The 19,879-nt window shown below is 44.8% G+C and overlaps 1 protein-coding gene across 1 annotated transcript in view; it reads left to right on the forward strand.

The window, feature by feature from the left end:
• LOC126456830 (Down syndrome cell adhesion molecule-like protein Dscam2) overlaps window positions 1-19,879 on the forward strand; it is a 416,068-nt gene that overhangs the window by 120,454 nt on the left and 275,735 nt on the right. The window contains exon 5 of the mRNA XM_050092636.1: window positions 12,992-13,193. Within this exon, the coding sequence (XP_049948593.1) occupies window positions 12,992-13,193 (202 nt within the window). The remainder of the gene's footprint in view (window positions 1-12,991; window positions 13,194-19,879) is intronic.

Here is a 19,879-nt window from a genome sequence, read left to right on the forward strand (position 1 = left end):
ATAAAACTGGGTCTGCAGTAATTTAAACGTACCTCTCTATCTTAAGACACTGTATTTCAATGACTTTGCAGTTTGTGCACCAGTAACAAAAAAAAAAGAACTGAACTGTCGGAAACTTCTCGCCTTTCAGCACTCGTATTGCATCTTTGAATGGATCTATAAATGTCACAAGTTCTTGTTTTTGTTGTAGACGACTAGTGTTTGAAAGACTCTCTCCGGAAGCATTTCCGTGATTGGAACAGACAGACTCTTTGGCGGCATTTTATGTGGCGGTATAAATCATTCTAACCTCATTTACAAAATAACCGTCATCCAACGTCTATTTTACGACTGTTCAAAGCATGCGTAATGTATAGATAATGATGCTGCAAGGATTACAATGACTTTCGCATATTATCGCATTGGTTAGAGACAAGCTAAATCTTAGAAAAATACCGGGAATTTATTTCTAACAATTGGAATATTTCCTGCATGTATTCACAGACTTTTTCTTCTTTGAAAAATGAGTTTTCACCAATACCATATTTCGCAGTGCCTAATTTTGATAAGCAAAGTGCATAGTAATAAGATAACACATCTTCCGAAATGTATCGGTCCATATTTCCGCTGTACATTTACATGCATTCATATCTTTTCACTGGATGATGCTGGGCGTCATATTCGATCCTATTTCATCGACTTGTTTTTCAGTGTTTCGTCCTGCTGACACAGATTGAATCAAAATGTTGGAGACGTGCACACGTCCCAGTTCTGAACTGACGTTTTCAAGTTAATGATGTAAAGCTTGAAATCCTACACGTAATGTTAATGTAAATGGATGAAGACCTCTGGCACACATTTCCACGCAGCTGTTTATACTCTAGTTTACACTGAAATTGATAGTGCTTCAAAATTTCCCTTCGTTGTGTTCTGCACACATATGCCTTCATATACGTGGTGGCGGATCTGTAAGACTGGAGAACAGAGCGCTTATCACGTTACATGTGGCCGACATCCTCATCAGACCCTAATCGAAACCTCTCCCAAACATTATGACCAACGTCTTTCACACTCAGGGTATATTGTTTCGAATCAAATTTTGCTTTTACACTGTCTTTCATCTCATCTTGAAGCACGTCATCATCCTCCAGTAGGAACCCCCATTTTTATTACAAAAAATGGTTCAAATGGCTCTGAACACTATGAGACTTAACTTCTGAAGTCATCAGTCCCCTAGAACTTAGAACTACTTAAACCTAACCAACCTAACGACGTCACACACATCCATGCCCGAGGCAGGATTCGAACCTGCGACCGTAGCGGTCGCGCGGTTACAGACTGTAGTGCCTAGAACCGCTCGGCCACCCCGGCCGGCTTTTATTACATATTCGTGTAGAACGTAAAGAAATATGAATGTTTTAGTTGGACCACTTTTTTCGCTTTGTGATAGATGGCGCTGTAATAGTCACAAACGTAAAAGTACGTGGTATCACGTAATATTCCGCCAGTACGAGCGGTATTTGCTTCGTGATACATAACCCGTGTTAAAATGGACCGTTTACCAATTGCGGAAAAGGTCTATGTCTACCTCGTAAAAACGAGTTAAGCGTCAGATGTAACATTTGACGTATGACATAGATATTGAGACGACAGAATATTAATATCTAGCTCAATACAAGAGTTTGTAATTAACGCTTTCTAGTATATTATGCTTCTTATCTTGACATCGTTTCGGTATCTGTAATTGAATAAGCTAAAGTCATAAAAATTAAACGCTTATTTGATGTAAAAATTGGACATTACTTACAGAAACAGATGTCATTTCTAATAAAAGCATAATAAAAAATTTTAAAAGTGTAGTCGAAGAATCGTCAGAAAATTAAATGCTTCCTGAAGTTAAAATGTTCTGAGTTGTTATGCCGCGTCATATTTCCTTTGAAAAAAAACGACGTTTCGACCCAGAAGGTTTTAACTTTAGTAAACGCTTCCTGCCAAAATGATATTTTGTCATCTATTCCTGTTGAGGCATTGAGTTTAATGACTGCAAAGCGTAACAAATACAGAAATTCACTGAAGAAATGTATTGCTCGTAAAAAGAAAGCATTGTCGAAACAACGTATCAAACTGTTTTTAACCTTTTCACCGGGCCAAATATTTCAACGATCGCCATCTCATTAATATTGGGAATTCCCGAGAAATTAGGTTAACTGTACAATTGCGTGCGTAATACTAATAAAACAAGTAATTCATTTGTTAAAATCAGTACTCGATTTCAGCTACGAATGAGAAAATCTGTAACTGTCTGCTATATTTCGCATGGTGAGAAATACCGAGAGAAATAGCTTTTCGCCCTCCAGTACGTGACTATGATGTTGGTTTCAAACTTCGACGAATCAGAGATATGAGCGTGCAAGGTCTATCTGTATCTATGGTCTAATATTGTTGTGCACGTTGTTGAGGAATTCTGTGACACAGGCTGGCCCGCTACATCAAGTGACGTCACGTCACTTGAGGTCACGTGACGGTCTCCGGCCTTAATGCATTCCGCTACGGGCGGGAGCGACGTAATGCACGCCCGTAATGGACGCGCCGCTTTCAGCTTATTGCCGGCTGCAGAACGGAAGCAGAATATTCGCCGGGGCGCGCTCTCCGATAAGCGTTCGTCAAACTTAATTTCTTTAATGCACCCACTAACTGTGCTTTCCATCAGCGACATAAATGCTCAACTCGTAAATGGATAAAAGTCGTAGTACTCAGTAAAAGACAGCACTGCCATTAATACCGGCAGTCGTTCGTAACTCAGGAACTCTCGTCGCGAGCGATTCGTTCGCCGCGCTGTCACAGCCTGTGGACGGTGACGCAATTACAGCCACACAATTAGATCCGTTGTAACAAAAAGGGTGGAACGATCAGTGGTACTGACAGTGTTGGAGATATCCCCCCATGCTCGTTGACAACTTAGGAAACCCGGAGAGAACTGAATCAACAGGAATACAACGTAATTTGATACATTAGTAGACAACAACACTATCTAGGCATTTTCTCATTACGTTAGCTATAGACAGAGCAATATTTACTTTTCGGCCATTTTACGAACTGATACCAAAACTCCCACGTACACGGAAAGACATTCGCATCTTCCATTCTGTTGTCGTGATCATGAATCGGAATACTGTTTTTATGCAGCTCTCGCGCTAATCTAAACTGAGATTGGAATGTATACCGCAGAGACAGGCTGGACAATGAAGGGGGCGGCGTATTTATAGCCATAAAAGGTGCAATAATATCGAAGGAAATTGACGGAGATCCGAAATGTGAAATAATTTGTGTGAAGGTCACGGTTAAAGCAGGCTCAAACATGGTGACTAAATGTCTCTATAGGACCCCTGGCTCAGCAGCTGTTGTGGCAGAGCACCAGGAGGATAATTTGGAAAATATTTCGAGTAGATTTCCCCACCATGTTATAGTTCTGGGTGGAGATTTTAATTTACCAGATACAGACTGGGAGAGTCAAACGTTTATAACGAGTGGCAGGGACAAAGATTCCAGTAAATTTTTTTTAAGTGCATTATCTGAAAACTACCTTGAGCAGTTAAACAGAGAACCTACTCCTAGCGATAACATCATAGACCTTCTGGTGACAAACAGACCAGAACTATTTGAAACAGTTAACGCAGAACAGAGAATCAGCGATCATAAAGCGGTTACTGCATCGATGATTTCAGCCGTAAATAGAAATATTAAAAAAGGTAGGAAGATTTTTCTGTTTAGCAAAAGTGACAAAAAGCAGATTTCAGAGTACCTGACGGCTCAACACAAAAGTTTTGTCTCAAGTACAGATAGTGTTGAGAATCAGTGGACAAAGTTCAAAACCATCGTACAATATGCGTTAGATGAGTATGTGCCAAGCAAGATCGTAAGAGATGGAAAAGAGCCACCGTGGTACAACAACCGAGTTAGAAAACTGGTGCGGAAGCAAAGGGAGCTTCACAGCAAACATAAACATAGCCAAAGCCTTGCAGACAAACAAAAATTACGCGAAGCGAAATGTAGTGTGAGGAGGTCTATGCGAGAGGCGTTCAATGAATTTACCGTACTGAAATCTCTTCTGGAAAAGCATTACGCTATGGAGGACCCTGTCGCCTTATTTTAGCTGAAGACGAGACTGTCGTTAGCATCTGTTAAAATAGATGAAAGATCAGCTCATGATATCCAGTGCTCCTTTTGTCTGAATATAAAATGCAATCATTTAAGATTTACCGTAGTGAAATCTCTTCAGGACAAGCATTACGGAATGGAGAATCCTGTCGCTTTATTTTAGCTGAAGGCAAGACCACTGCCGTTAGGGTTTCAAAGTTTTGTGAAGCTTTTAGCCTAGATATTTTGATGTGTTACAGACTGGTGGCTTATCGTTTCCCACCCGCAGCTATCTGCTACGCTATTTTAATTCCATCCACTATTACTTTCTCTTTTTTAACCAAAGTTTTATACCTGCGACAACGTGTGTACATACGTTCTGTCACAATTTTACTGTTTTGAACGTTAGTTGAAGTTTCATATCCTGTGAACTGTATATTATCGATAGTCATCTCAAAACATTTTCTTGCTGTCGCGCACCCATAACACCATATTATCATCATCATCACCGCCATCATCATATCATTTGATGGGCGGCCACGGTGACATTTTCTGGAAAGTCTTAGGATCTCCGATGACAGGTCGCTGCTGTCGATATCGGTCTTAATCAGGAGTACTAAAACGACCTAATGGGATTAGCGCATTAATTGGTCTTTGAGCACACCCTGGCCCTTCCTGGCTTTAGATCCTCCTAACCGTGTAATGTTGAAATACGGTTGCTGTGGCGTCATGTACAAGAGGCGCCAATGCAATCATTTAAGATTTAGCATTCTGAAAGCTCTTCAGGACAAGCATTACGCATTGCACGGCGACCGCACTCCAGTCCGCTTATGGCGCAAATTGAACTCGGCGAGCTCACCAGCGGTTCAACGGACAACGACACTAGAGGCCGGGCCAAGACATGTGCGCAGGCGTTGCTATTCCCTGCTTTCACCGAAACTAAGTTTGAACCAATCAGACAGAAGTATGACTCTGTGAGACGGCTGTTTACGCCCGCACCGCGTTGGCTTTGGGGAGACCTCGCCTGGACTACGTGCTGCCAGCAGCAGCTCGTCCATACATCGCAGTTACTGTGAAGTAGGACTTCGCCAATGAGACGCCGCTAAGTGGAGAGGACTTGCCATTTTGTTTTTGCTATATCTCCCACAGTTCAAAAAATTGGACTTTAATGCCATTATAACAAACTTCATTCACAGGGACTCGGCCTCTGACTGTAACTTTCGTAATTCAATTATTTGAACATTCAGTCAGTCATTAAACGTTTTTTGTGTTTCGTTTTCTTCAGAAGTCAGTTATTAATACCAAATCTGTGAAGTTATTACTTTTCTTCCAAATAAAACTGATTAATGGTAGGCTTACATCTGGTGACTTGACCGGAGTAAGGGGCATATCAACGCTATTAGTGGTTTGCTGCTTACGTCGATTAAATATCGTGACGTAAGGCAAAGCGATATGAAATGGAACAAACACATACAGGTAAGGTAGTAGGAAAGGCGAATAGTCGATTTGGTTTATTGGGAGAATTTTAAGAAAGTGTGGTTCAACTGTAAAGGAGACCGCGTCTGCAACATCAGTGCAACTCGTTCTTAAATACTCCTAGAGTCTTTCGGAAACCCACCAGGTCGGGTTAAAAGAAGATATCGAAGCAATGCAAAGACGTGCTGCTAGATATGTTAACGTTAGGTTCGGACAAGATGCGAGTATTACGGAGATGCTTCGAGAACTCAAATGGGAATACTTGGAGGGAAGGAGACGTTTCTTAGGCAAAACACTAACGAGAAAACTTAGAGAACAGGTGTTTTTGGCTGACTGCAGAACGATTCTGTTTCCGCCAACATACATCCTCCGTAAGGATCGTGAAGATAAGAGAAATTAGGGCTCGTGCAGTGACATGTAGATAGTCGCTTTTTTCCCCTTTATTCCATTTGCGAGTGAACAGGAAAGGGATTGACTAGTAGTGCTACAAGGTACCCTCCGCCATGCACCTTTTGCAGCTTGCAGAGAATATGTACAGGGGTAGAGGTAGATATACGAGAGTGAGTCAAATGAAAACCTTAAACTTGTAATAACAAATCAAAATTTTGTGCCGTTATCCTGTAAGTTGGTAAGCGTGCTACAAGCAGCGTGCAGAATGGCCTGTAGGTGGCAGCATAGTGCAGATGCACACATACCATCACAGTATCAGTATAAAGATGTCGACCCCACTTGCGACTTGCACCAGGGAAGAACAGCGTTCTGTTATTCAGTTTTTGCGTAGTGAAGGTGTGAAACCTATTGAAATTCATCGACGAATGAAGGTTCAGTACGGTGATGCATGTTTGTCACAGCTGCAAGTCTACGAATGGAGTAGGAAGTTCGCAAATAGTGTGACTTCAGTGGAAGATGCTCCTCGTCCAGGTCAGGCACAACGAGTTGTGACTCCACAGAACATTGCAGCAGTTGAAGCCATAGTGAACGGAAACCGTCGAGTGACACTGAATGACATTGCAGCATGAAGAATGAAGATGAAGAAGTACGCCACGCGGTGCATGAGTGGTTGCGCGCACTACCAAAAGAATTTTTTTCTAAAGGAATTTATGCACTTTGTAAGAGCTGAAGGACTTGCATTCAGTGTGGGGGAGATTACGTTGAAAAGTGATACAGCTTTATACCACTCCTGCACAATAAATAATATTTAAAAAAATATTTAAGGTTTTCATTTGACTCACCCTCGTAGATATCTGAAGTGGTGAGAAAATGTAGAGGCTAGGGTGAGCACGTTACCCCGGCTACGTGCCATCTTGTTAGAGTCCCGACACCCCGCTAAGCAGATAACCGACTGGGTCATCCGCAAGCCCTCTTCCCAGTTTGTCTGCGACTTCATGGCATCTGCTCATGATACCCATGCCATCTGGTCTTCTCTTCCCGTCGGTGTTTTCACTCAAAATTCCCAAAGTACCTGTTGTTTTGCAAACAACTTTCTTGGGAGGGAGAATACAGCTCAGAGACATTACGAATAACAATAACAATACTCAATAACCATTCAAATTATCATAAAAATTATGACAATTGGAAAGTTAAGGATGATGAGGTGTTTCCAAAAGCCGTATAGCTATATGAAAGTGCTTCATTCGCAACTACCCTTTTATAATGGTATGTAAATGTAACCATTATAAACCTGAAGATGTGTCAATACTGACTTGAAATAGGTATTGCCAATAAAGCAACTTCGTACAGAGACATGATTTTTGGAAACACTTCATCGTTTGTGTTGTTTGAGGCTTTCCCGACGGATATGTTGTATATATGGTTCTCGGACGAGACGTCGGATGTCATAGTGAAAACTCCACAATATTTCGTCAGCGCAACTGGCCGACATCTTCTTAGGCCAAGGCTGTCCTTAGATGAGCCCAAGAGAGCTCTGAGTTTTTCCGGCGGACGAAAAACACATTTAACTTTATGCCTCTTCAATAGTCTCCCTATTTTTGTGTTTTTCGTCCGCCGGCAAAACTCAGAGTTCTCTTGGGCTCATCTAAGGACAGCCTTGGCCTAAGACGAACCGGTGTTTACGAGATTCCTTGTAGCTGTGGTATGTCGTACATCGGACAAACTTGTCGCACTGTAGAAGAGAGATGCACTGAACACCGACGCTACACTCGTCTGGAGCAACCAGAAAAGTCTGCAGTGGCCGAGCATTGTCTCAGTACAGGCCATTCTATGAATTACCTACACAGAAAAATTCTTGCCTCGACGAGTTCGTACTGGGACAGTGTTATTAAGGAAGCAGTGGAAATACGTAGCTCGACGAATCTTGTAAACAGAGACATGGGCTTTCAGCTTAGTTCAGCATGGGATCCAGCACTGGCCATATTGAAGTCGCTTCGAGCAGAGAGGAATACTATTGGTCATAAGACGGACGACGATTCGCCAGCAACATAAATATTCTGTTGACAACGCGAGGATAATCAAGGCGCCTACGTGGACGCGCAGTATTGCTTGCGGCTTCCGACAGAGGTCGCTGGGGCTGCCGATGGCAGCGCAGAGCAGCGGCGGCAGCCTCCGCGCGTGCGCCGAAGTATTTGGTTCTCCATCCTGTAGGTGGCGTTACTGTCCTTCCAGCTATCAGTTGATATCGTCGCTATTGGCCATCGAATTTGGCGCCTCCACGCATGCGCACTTCCTGCCTAAAACTGGCGTAAATGGGGAGCCCTGGTCCTGCCTTAGCAGTGTGTTCCGTCGCACCTGAAGATGTCGGCCAGTTGCGCTGACGAAATATTGTGGAGTTTTCACTATGACATCCGACGTCTCGCCCGAGAACCATATATACAACTTCATCGTTCTTGACTTTCTAATTGCTATAATTTTTATATTAATATCCATGGTTGTTGTTTTCACTTGTTGTTTAGATTTTTCGTATAATAAAATTGTCGTTTCACACCTGTAGCTGTATTTTAGCAGGTAAAAATGTATGATAACACGCAAATCTCTAAAGTAAACCGAACAGTGAAATAAATCTATTCTCTGGTGTCATTAGAAACATCACAACGCGGCAGTCAACAATCTGCAGCTATCTAATCAGCTACATTTTTTTCTCCATCAAAAACGCTGCAAGACTGTCACGAGCACAGAGTATTCCACCATATTTCGCGTCTGCATGCGACACAGTATTATTTCCTCTTGCTGTATTTTGGCTGATAACAGTAAAGTCATCTTCAACTTAAGTAGATGCAGAATTAAAACGTCTTGACACAATGTTGCATGCACATGCGTCTGAGATACATGCAGTCGGCAACTAGAGCATCAGTCACAGATAAAACTTCTTGCATCTTACAATAAACCATAGCAAGCACCCAGTCAGCATATCCACGGTGCTTACGAATCACGTAATTAATAATTAAACTCAACCGAGACGACGGTTTCCAGCTCAACAAATCATGAAAACTGTTCATTTCATGTCTGTTCACTCAGAGGAATTATTGTTCTGTGCCCTTGCTGCCTGTCATTCTGACACAAGGCATCAGTTTTAACAATTGGCGACATAATTCGTAGGTTCAAATAGTTCAAATGGCTCTAAGCACTACGGGACTTAACATCTGAGGTCATCAGTCCCCTAGACTTAGAGCTAATTAAACCTAAATAACCTAAGGACATCACACACATCCATGCAAGAGGCAGGATTCGAACCTGCGACCGTGGCAGCGGTGCGATACCGGACTGAAGCGCTTAGAACCGCTCGGCCACAGGGGCCAGCTAATTCGTAGGCATTGTGTATTTTATGACCGGTGCTTACTATGGTTGACACTTAGAAGTGTAAAATTTCATCTATGACTAATTCTTTTATTGCCATCTGCCATATCTCTAATGCACACTCATTTTCTCCTTAGTTATAAGTCAAGATTTTGAAGTCACCTTGAAGATGGCTGCATTGTTGTCAGTCGAAATGTCGGAAGAAGACGTAATATTGTACCAGCTGCATGTTCAGAAGATGGTGGAATAAAAAAATGGTTCAAATGGCTCTGAGCACTATGGGACTTAACATCTATGGTCATCAGTCCCCTAGAACTTAGAACTACGTAAACCTAACTAACCTAAGGGCAGCACACAACACCCAGCCATCACGAGGCAGAGAAAATCCCTGACCCCGCCGGGAATCGAACCCGGGAACCCGGGCGTGGGAGATGGTGGAATACCTCATATTAAATGACCCTTGGACTGTCAGCTGCAGAGAGTGAAATGAGGCGTCAGAACGTCAGTCGATTTGTTCTCAATTTCTTTATTCCGGCCCTGCGCTGTAGTACATCATAAAGAGCTTGGTGGAGGCGTCCAGTTGCCTCTCATGCAAAATAATAGACGTCCAGCATTCCTGACAGCGCTCGAATACACCTGTCAGGTATGTTTCCGGCCGTGACCATGATGACAGCATGGCGGCGTGGCTGACGATGGCCGTGGACTCCCTCCAGCATGTGGGCAGCTCTCTTGTGACGCAGGGTAGGCTGCCCTGCCTCGTGATGAAACAGCAGACCCTGCACTGCATTCCGGGATGTTACAACGGATGTCACAGGTTTGTGGTGTAGGCTATGATAATGAAGCGAGAATGATTTGGTACATGAATGGCTGAGTATTTATATGCTCCGATTTATGCTCGCTTAGGGCTTTAGGCAGGTATTCTGAACACTTCCATGGTGGCAAGTGAGGAAGGTTTCCGTCCTTCCGCTAGCATATTGCAGCGTTAGCTGTTGCTATACCATGCCCAGCTGGCTCCGCTTCACAACGCCAGTCGACTATGTTTTGTGAACCGTGGTAAAAAAATTGCTGTTTTGAAGAGCGCGCCGCAGCGCGTTGTGTGAAGCAGTCGCCCTACATTTCTGGCGGTGGCGCCGCTGTGGTAATCACAGCTTTTGGTGTCTCCCTCTGGTGGGAAAGCGGAAAGGTTGCCTGTTCACGTGCATTTAATGGGCGCTATCAGCTCGGCGGTTCCCCCTCCCGGAAGATGCCCTCTCTCCCTCCATTATTCCTCCTATCAACTCTGATCCTCACCCCCCTCCTTTCCTCCGTCCTTTCCCTGGGCTCCCTCTTCCTCCCCCCTTCCATCCTGTGTTTTCTCCCCGCCCAACCTCCCCCTATGTCCCTTCTCCCCCCCCCACCCCCCGAGTCCTTTTGCATTCCCCTCCTCTGCCTTCCCCAGTCCCTGGCACGTCTACTCAGCACCCCCCACCCCTCTTATGGGTCCTCATTCTCCATTGGCTTCTTTCCCCCCTCCCACTCTTCACTTTTCCTCTCTTTCCCCCCTTTTTTATTTCTCCATCATCTGTCCAGTTTCCCCCCCACCTGCTCTCGGCTGTGGTATGTCATATTTGTGCCAACTTTTTAGTGCCGTGTTTGAGTGTTCAGTGTTGTGCGTCTTTCCACAGTGTTGCGAACAGAAATCATGCTGTCGCTGGGTGTACATTTTATACCTTGCGAACAGAAACCAGACTGTCGCCGTGTTTTTTTAACTGTCTGTCTGTTATTTTTCTGCTTCTTGTGTATTTTCTTAGCATCATCAACCCTGTGTTTTATGTTTTAAGTTCTTGAATTTTCTGCCATTTTACCTTTAAGTCACCGATTTTATCGCCAACTGTTATTTTTATTATCTTAATCTTTTTAACACACATTCTGTAGGCTGAAGAGCGGCGTAGTAAGCTGCTGCCAGCCCGCCCCCTTCGGGGGGAATTGAAATTCAATAAAGAAAAAAAAAAAAAAAAACTCGGCGGTGTCAGTTGGAATGAGAGGCTAGGTCAGTCTCTCGTCACCAGTTGCTAGTCTGTCTCTCGTTCGCATTTGTGCGGCAGTTAGTCTGTCTGTCGTTGGAGTGCTAGTATGTCTGTCCTTTGGATCAACTTTAAGGCCAGAAAATGAGAGTCTTGCCACTCCGCCAGTAACAGAACTCAGCTAGTGGTCGCCCGGTCGGGGTTTAGTTCCTGCATCTGAGTCTGCGCGTTAGGCCGCCAGTCTGCTCGAGTTGCTCGGGCAACGGTCATTGGCGGTTGGATCGGTCGGTTGGTTGGTCGCGCACTGAGGCCTGAGAATCGGCGCATGTGAGATCCCCACCTGAGTCCAGTGGGCAGCGCCGTATAGAAAGGGGTAGTGGCTTCGCGGTTCACACGAGCAACAGGAGCGAAACCACGATATCGGACTGGCCGGGGGGAGCTGCAACGCCGTGAGACGGGAGATCGGCGCGCCTTCCTGCGTCCGTTGAAGCGGCTGGCAGCGGACGGTTCGGGAGAGCGTTCGGGGTGCTGCGCCAGGTCTTCGCCAGAAATCGCAGTTTATTAGAAGTTAAGTGGTTGAAAATATGTTGTTTCATTTACTTGTTAAATTCTATTTGTTTTCTTGGTGAGGTCACCAGCCGCTTTGTTTTGAGGTCATCACACCATTCTTCTCCGTTTGCCCACCTGCGGGAAGGTGGTTATTTGTGAATTGGGTGGTCCGTTTTTCCCTTGTGGAATTGGGGAGGTTTAGAGCAATCTGCGGTTCGGGTTGTTTAGTAACCCCCCCCCCCCCCCCCCCCCCGTCAATCTGCCTTACGTTAATGGCTGCCTCTCTCATGTTTGTCGGATTCGGTGTTAACGAATTTATAGAATTAAGATAAAGGCCAAATTCCTGAAATATGTTTTCTTCTTGCCTATCACCTTGCGAGGCGATATATGTGTAATGTAGAGCATGTTGTACATTTTATGTAAGTCTGAATTTCATGGGTTTTATTTAAATAGTCATTTTTATGAAGTTGCCACCCTTCCACCGTAAGAGCCCTTTTAAAAACAAATTGCACTTTTGTTGGCAAATAATTTCTTAGTATGAGTGTTTCTACCATTTTCATCCGTCTTACAGGGCGCATAGTTAATGCGTTTGTGTGAGTTGTTAAAATCTTTAGTTTAAAGTAATCTGATGTGTTGCAGATTTGCACCAGTGTAGTTTTTCAGAGGTCGTGACTTTTCCATCAGTTACTTCTTGGTAACTACTTCCACGCTCACCTAGTGTGATTAAATGTGTAAATGTTGTTGGTGAATCGCGAGTAAATAAAGTAAATTCTTTAAGAAAAGATTTTGAAAGTAAAGTTACGGTTCATTTTGCTTTTACAGTTCATAACACTCTCGCTCGCTTGCAGCTGGCTCTGCTGTAACTCACTTTTTTCGACCGAATACGATCGATACACTACGCTCATACGCAGTTACGATTTGACTGTTACCTTACGCTTGCCCTGTAAGCTGATAACGTGTGAGCCCCCCACAGTGTTCTGCGTGAAACAGTTCCTGCAAGAATGTCTGAATTTCGTTGCGTCCACTCTCGGATGCAGCGTCGCCTACATCACGGCCTTCACAACTGGCGATTACAGCTGCGGCGGTGCTTGTTGCAGGTGGTGGTACGAGTCCGGGACGCCGGTGGCTTCTTCTGGGCGCGTGTGGGCCTCGCAGGAGGCGCTGCACATCCTGGGGGCGCGGCCGGAGGACGCCGGCAGGTGGGAGTGTCGCGTGCACAACGCCTTCGGGGAGCAGCGGGTGCACGCCTCGCTGCAGGTCACCGCGCCGCTCGCCGTACACGTCACGCCACACCTGCTGGTAAGGCACACCGTGACCTCTTCTACCTACATACACATATCCCTAGAAAAGTATTTTTATCATCACCTTGTAGTTATGTGGGTGATTTCAGTGTAGTGATATTAATACATCCGCCGTCCGCGGATAGGAAAATCTCAGAGTGTGAGTTTTAGCGTTTTTATTTAAACTGAAGTCTTTCTTCAAAATTTACAAACAATATTCGTGAGGTAGGACTAATCCTCCAAGCCTACCAATAACTAAATCAGAGATGCTTCCGAACATAAACTGTCTGTAGTAACCGTACAACTTCACCAAACCGAGCCCTGGGCGTTTCGTGAGTCCGAGGACGAATAGAGGCTCTGCGAGGATGGCTCCGGTACGCTAGCGGCGGTGGATGATGACGCGGTGGCTACGATGATACCATTGGGCTCGCTCGGCGTGAACTACCTCTTCAGGTTTTTTTTCTTTTTTCTTTATTGAATTTCAATTCCCCCCAAAGGGGGCGGGCTGGCAGCAGCTTAGTATGCCTCTCTTCAGCCCACAGAATTTGTTAGAAAGATGAAGAGAATAAATAATAAAAACAGGTGATAAAATCGGAGACTTAAAGAGTAACATGGCGAAAAAAAAATCGTGGAACTTAAAACAAAGAACAAAGAGATGATGATGCTAATAAAATACATACGAAACAGACAGGTAAAACAATAGACAGACAATTTTAAAAAAACCACGGCGACAGTCGGGTTTCTGTTCGCAAAAGACGTAAAATTCACACCTAGCGACAGCATGGTTTCTGTTCGCAACACTAGAAAGACACAACACTGAACAGTCACTGGAACACTGCACTAAAAAGTTGGCAAATGTGACATACCACAGCCGAGAGCAGGTGGGGGGAAACTGGACAGATCATGGGAAATTAAAAAGGGGGGCAAGAAGAGGAAAAGCGAAGGGAGGGAGGCGGGAAAGGAGCCGATGGAGGATTCGGACCCATAAGAGGGGTGGGGGGTGCTGGACAGACGCGACAGGGAGTGGGGAAGGCAGAGGAGGGGAATACAAAAGGAACTCTTCAGGCTTTTTTTTTCCTTTATTGAGTTTCGATTCCCCCTAAAGGGGGTGGGCTGGCAGCAGCTTATTACGCCGCTCTTCAGCCTACAGAATTTGTTTGAAAAAGATGAAGATAAGAAAAAATAATAACAGTTGGCGATAAAATCGTGTGACCTACAGGTAAAATGGCAGAAAATGCTGGAGCTTAAAACATAAAACAAAGGGTTGATGATGCTAATAAAATACACAGGAAGCAGAAAAATAATAGACAGACAATTAAAAAACATGGCGACAGTCTGGGTTCTGTTTGCAAGAGATATAAAATGTACACCCAGCGACAGCATGATTTCTGTTCGCAACACTGTGGAAAGACGCACAACACTGAACACTCACTGAAACACTGCACTAAAAAGTTGGCACAAATATGACATACCACACCCGAGAGCAGGTGGGGGAAACTGGTCAGATGACGGGAAAAAAAGGGGGGGAAGGAGAAGAAAAGTGAAGTGGGAGGGGAGAAAGGAGCCAATGAAAGAGGAGGATCCATAAGAGGGGTGAGGGGTGCTGAGCAGACGTGCCAGGGAGTGGGGAAGGCAGAGGAGGGGAGTACAGAAGTACTCGGGGGGGGGGGGGGGGGTGAAAAAGGAGACAGGGAGAGGGTAGGCGGGGAGAAAACACAGGATGGAAGGGGGGAGGAAGAGGGAGCCAAGGGAAAGGACGGAGGAAAGGAGGGGGGTGAGGATCAGAGTTGATAGGAGGGATAAATGGAGGGAGAGAGAGCACCACCCGGGAGTGGGAGTTGATGGAAGCCACCTTGGGAAAGGAGATGTAGGGTGTAGAGATGGAGGGTAGGGGGGATACAAGAGTGAAGACGTGGCAGGGGGCGGGGATGGGAGAGGAGAGGAGCAACCAGAGGGTGTGGGGGTTCAAGGCGGCGGGAGGTGTAGAGGATGCGGATATGTTCGAGGAAGAGGAGCAGATGGGGGAGACCTCTTCAGGCTCCTGCGCCAGCCTAAATACTGCTCGGCGCATGGATATGGCTGCCTCTATTTGCAGTCACGTGTCGAGCGGAAGGAAAGAAGTCCGCGGCTGTAGCGACCTCTTGCGGCGCCGTGAACGCCTCCTGGTGGTCTCTGGGAAGCGTCTATGTTTCCGGGACGACCGGCCAGGTCCGGGACCCGCTGTACCGGTCTGCTTCACGGGAAGCGAGAGTTGCAGGCGCTTAGTCTGGACACAGTAGATACGAGGCCTGTTCAGAAAGTAAGCTCCGATTGATTGCCAAATTGAAACCACAGTGAACATCAGAAATGTTTTACTTGTAACAATTAGCTACACCTTTCAGCTACTTCTCTACGTAGTCGCCGTTCTGACTTAGACTTTTGTCATAGCGTTGTACCAACTTTTCAATAGCCTCATCATAGAAGGCAGCCGCCAGTGCTTTCCGCCAATTCTCCACGCTGGCCTACACCTCGTTGTCTGTGTCAAAATGTTGTCTTCAAAGACAGCGGTTCATGTGACCAGAGATGAAACTCAGGGGGAGACAATTGCGGACTGTATTGTGGGTAATCTAACATTTCCATTTGAAAACGATGCAGGAGCATCTTCATTGCCCCTGCAGAATGCGGCTGAGAATTGTCGTGAAGACGAAACAGCACGACAGTTATGTAATGTTAGCTGCATAGCTTCAGGCGAAATTTCTCACCAGGCCCTCGTACTTGGCGGCAGACACTATTTTCTAGACATCTTTACGCACTCACTGCGAGCTCAGAAATGAGAAGAGCGACGTGATGCTAACTGGGGTTATACTAGAGACACTACCCAACACATCTGTGCAAAGCTTTATCGGATTTTCATAGTCGTTTCCATTTCGCGACCGATCGGAGCTTACTTTCTGAATGCCCCTCGTATTTTGTGTTCCACGTGCATCGGTGCTAAGTCATTTACTCCTCTTACTGTCCCTACAGCATGTTAATGAAATGATTGCTGATCTGCCTCATTCCAACCATCGCGGACACAATGTGCGTCCAGTTCCTAAGGTTTCTGATTCTCTTTCTCAGAACAAGAAGTATCTAAAAATATGGAATTTTGCTTAAAACACACTGGCATTATTTGTGTATGTGTGACACAGATGGCAGTGTTGTGCAACACACAATGACTGCGAAGAGAGAGAGAGAATTATTTTGATAGTCGTTTTCGTAACAAGAACGGCGAGTAGTCGTTCGTTTAGTAAACTTACGCGGTGTGACACTGAAATTCGTGAGTGTGACAGAACAAAAGAGGTCACACAGTTGTGTGACGATTAACCCAAACAATCGTTGCCTCGTACCACCCACTGAATTTCGGTAGTTTTTCTTACGCATTACAAGGTATTAGTGCTGCAGACTTATTCGAAATCTGTTCATAATTTTTTTATACTATGCTGTTGATGAGCTTCCGTGTAAGTAATTATGTTTAGTGCCCGCTCCCTCTACAGTGACAGTCATGTTCTACGTTTCACTGCAGACGTGATTTGTGGCTCCCTGTCCAAAAGGGATGGTGAACTACGTGGTTCGAGACCTGTTGCAGTATCACTTTCACTTATTACGCACGTATCGTCCTCATTGTACTCCCCATGAACATTGTCCGCACAGTCGAGTACCACACATTCCACTGACTCATTTTGCAGAAACGCTAATATTTCATCTGCCACTCTGCGAAATTCCTTGGGTTCCTTTCTGACGAAATGTCAACTTCGGCACTTGTTGCTGTAGATATAATGCAATGTCTGCTTTGGTTATCGTTGCCATTGCTCTGCTTTGTTTCAGAACCACTGGCACACTTGTGGGTTACTCGTCGACTAAGCAGTTCAACTATACTCATGCTGTGCTCACCACTGGATACCTCTAATCCCACCCCCTTGTAGGCATTGCCAAAACATGATCACACGATTTGCTTTGCAACATCGACGATTGAATGTGGTAGATATTTCCTCCACAGTTGGAAATACGTGGTATCTGTGCACACTACCCCGCATGTTGACGTAACAGTGTGGAAAGCGTTCTGCAGGTGAGCGCCACGGATGCTGGCGGGCGACCTTAAGGGTGCGGACGCGGCATTACGCTAGGCGACCCTGTCACGTGATGGGAGCATCAAGGGGGCGTTCTTATCAACAGTTATTACAGTAAATATGACAGGGAACCTATTTTTTTCTTTTTTTTCTCAGTCTTTAAAGGAAGCTCCAGTTATCTCATTGGAAGTTCACGAACTTACCGCCCTCAACATATTTCGAATAAGAGGCAGTGCTGTAAAATTCATGGTGACTATGTTTTGAGAGCCCGTAGCTCGTGGTCGTGTGGTAGCGTTCTCGCTTCCCGCGCCCGGGTTCCCGGGTTCGATTCCCGGCGGGGTCAGGGATTTTCTCTGCCTCGTGATGGCTGAGTGTTGTGTGATGTCCTTAGGTTAGTTAGGTTTAAGTAGTTCTAAGTTCTAGGGGACTGATGACCATAGATGTTAAGTCCCATAGTGCTCAGAGCCATTTGAACCATTTTTATGTTTTGAGACGTCGATGCCGTATTCCTAATTAATTGTAGTCGAAATGGCACTACGGTATCAGATGCGAGCTACAAAGATGTTTTAAAGTACAAGTTTTTTACAACAGTGCGACAAAAACAGTCGGGAAAGGCTGAAGTGTGCTCTTTCACTAAGTCAAAGCACCAGCGCATTGGGCAAAAGTGACACAGAAAGTTTCGTCTTGACATTAACCTCGAGGAAAAACTTCCTGGGAGTTGAAAGCTGTGCGCCGTACCACGACTTGAATCCTGAACCTTTGTTCTTAACGAGCAAACGCTCTATCGATTGCGACCAGTCACTCACGAGTCGACCTCACAACTTTACTTCCGTATCTCTTAATTCCCAGCTTCACAGAATTTCTCCTGCATACCTTCTGGTATTTGAATTGGTGGAAAGAAATAAAGGAAAAAAGGCTTGGGCACAGTATAGCGAACGGATTCCATAAAGATTTTTCACCCTGCAGCGTAGGGACTTCGAGTTGAACCTTCTTGGCAGACAAAAACTTCGCATCAGACTGGGACAACAACACGGAAGAGCCGGCCGAAGTGGCCGAGCGGTTCTAGGCGCTTCAGTCTGGAACCGCGCGACTGCTACGGTCGCAGGTTCGAATCCTCTCTCGGGCGTGGATGTGTGTGATGTCCTTAGGTTAGTTAGGTTTAAGTAGTTCTAGGGTACTGTTAAGTCCCATAGTGCTCAGAGCCAACACGGAAGTGGTTTCTGATATACCTTCTTTATGGCTCCTAGAGATTTTGGTTTTTTCCCAGTTGCGAAAAACGTACTCTGTGCTCACACATTCTACAGTCGTGTCACTATTGCATCAGCATTTTTTTCGGTGGTGAGAACAGAATCCCAAGAAACTTTCTCAGCGGCCATGGAGTCAAGGCGTCGACGTGGTGGTAAGTGAGTAGGGCTGCAGGGAGATGCCGCTGATCAAAACCAGAACCTTCATTTTTTTGTGGCTGCCTTATGTAAAAGCTAATCGCAAAGCTGGAAAGCACCCCATGCACTCGTGACACCCAGTTCTACCTATGTACGACTTTGCTTCAAATTACTGATCACAGCGAGCATGGAGCATAGATCAGCAACTCACGTCAATCTGTATGTAAAGCAGTCTTAGTTGCTCATATTAGGGGATCTCTGGCACCTCAACTTTCCAAATGCACAAAAACATAATAATAAAACGCATGCAGGGTACAATAAACGCTGCAGTTTGTTGCAAAAAAGTATTCTTTTCTATCTAAAAGTGGTCGTAGCATCGTGCTCTTTAGTTTTCAGTTTTATTTCATCGAGAGGAACAAGAAAAGTATAATAACCAAAAAAGGGTGACTAGGGTTTAACGTCCCATTGATGTCGAGTTCACTAGATGGAAAAGTATAACAACATTTTAGTCTATAAAAATTGTGTGTCGTTGTCGCTAACCTAGCCATAAGCGTCGCTCTAACCGTGCGGTAAACGACCCGCCCTCTCAAGCGACGTAGTAATTATGTATTCAAATACGAGTTACTTTTTTTTGCGCAAAAAGTTTATGATGCAGTAATTAGCCTTCTTTTCAGTCTGACATTTCGTTATGCTTCCGGTCAAACAGGAACTACATTTAGTTGAGCCAATAGAAGCAAAATAGCCGCGTAACTAAATGGACTATGAATATAACTTGTTTCTAATAGAGTGCCATCATACTTTTTATTTTAATTTACCGAAAGTTCGGTGTGCACAAGGCAGTTATGACATCTGAGTTTATCTTTTCATAGACTGACATTCAAGAGACTCACCCATGAAATTGACTGTCCACGTCCCCTTCTGTTATCGTGTATGTCTTTAAAATAAGGCTTCTGATCATTGAATCGTTTAGTACTTGCTTGCGCAAAGTTGGAACAGATGAGGGTAAATCCCGGTTTCGCAAGGGAAATAAATCCTGTGTCTATATTCAGAACGAAATTTTACACTCCATAGCTATGTGTGATTCAAAGGAAAAGCTTCCTTACAGATTAAAGTTGTGTGAGACACATACACTCGAAATTTTCCCTATATTTAGCGGTCACTCTTCCGTCCACACATCACATCCGAAGTGAAAATTAGTTCTATGAGTGACTGTTTTCTAGTACAAGGCACAACGACAG

Source organism: Schistocerca serialis, chromosome 1 (genome assembly GCF_023864345.2).
Source record: "Schistocerca serialis cubense isolate TAMUIC-IGC-003099 chromosome 1, iqSchSeri2.2, whole genome shotgun sequence".
NCBI lineage: Eukaryota > Metazoa > Arthropoda > Insecta > Orthoptera > Acrididae > Schistocerca > Schistocerca serialis.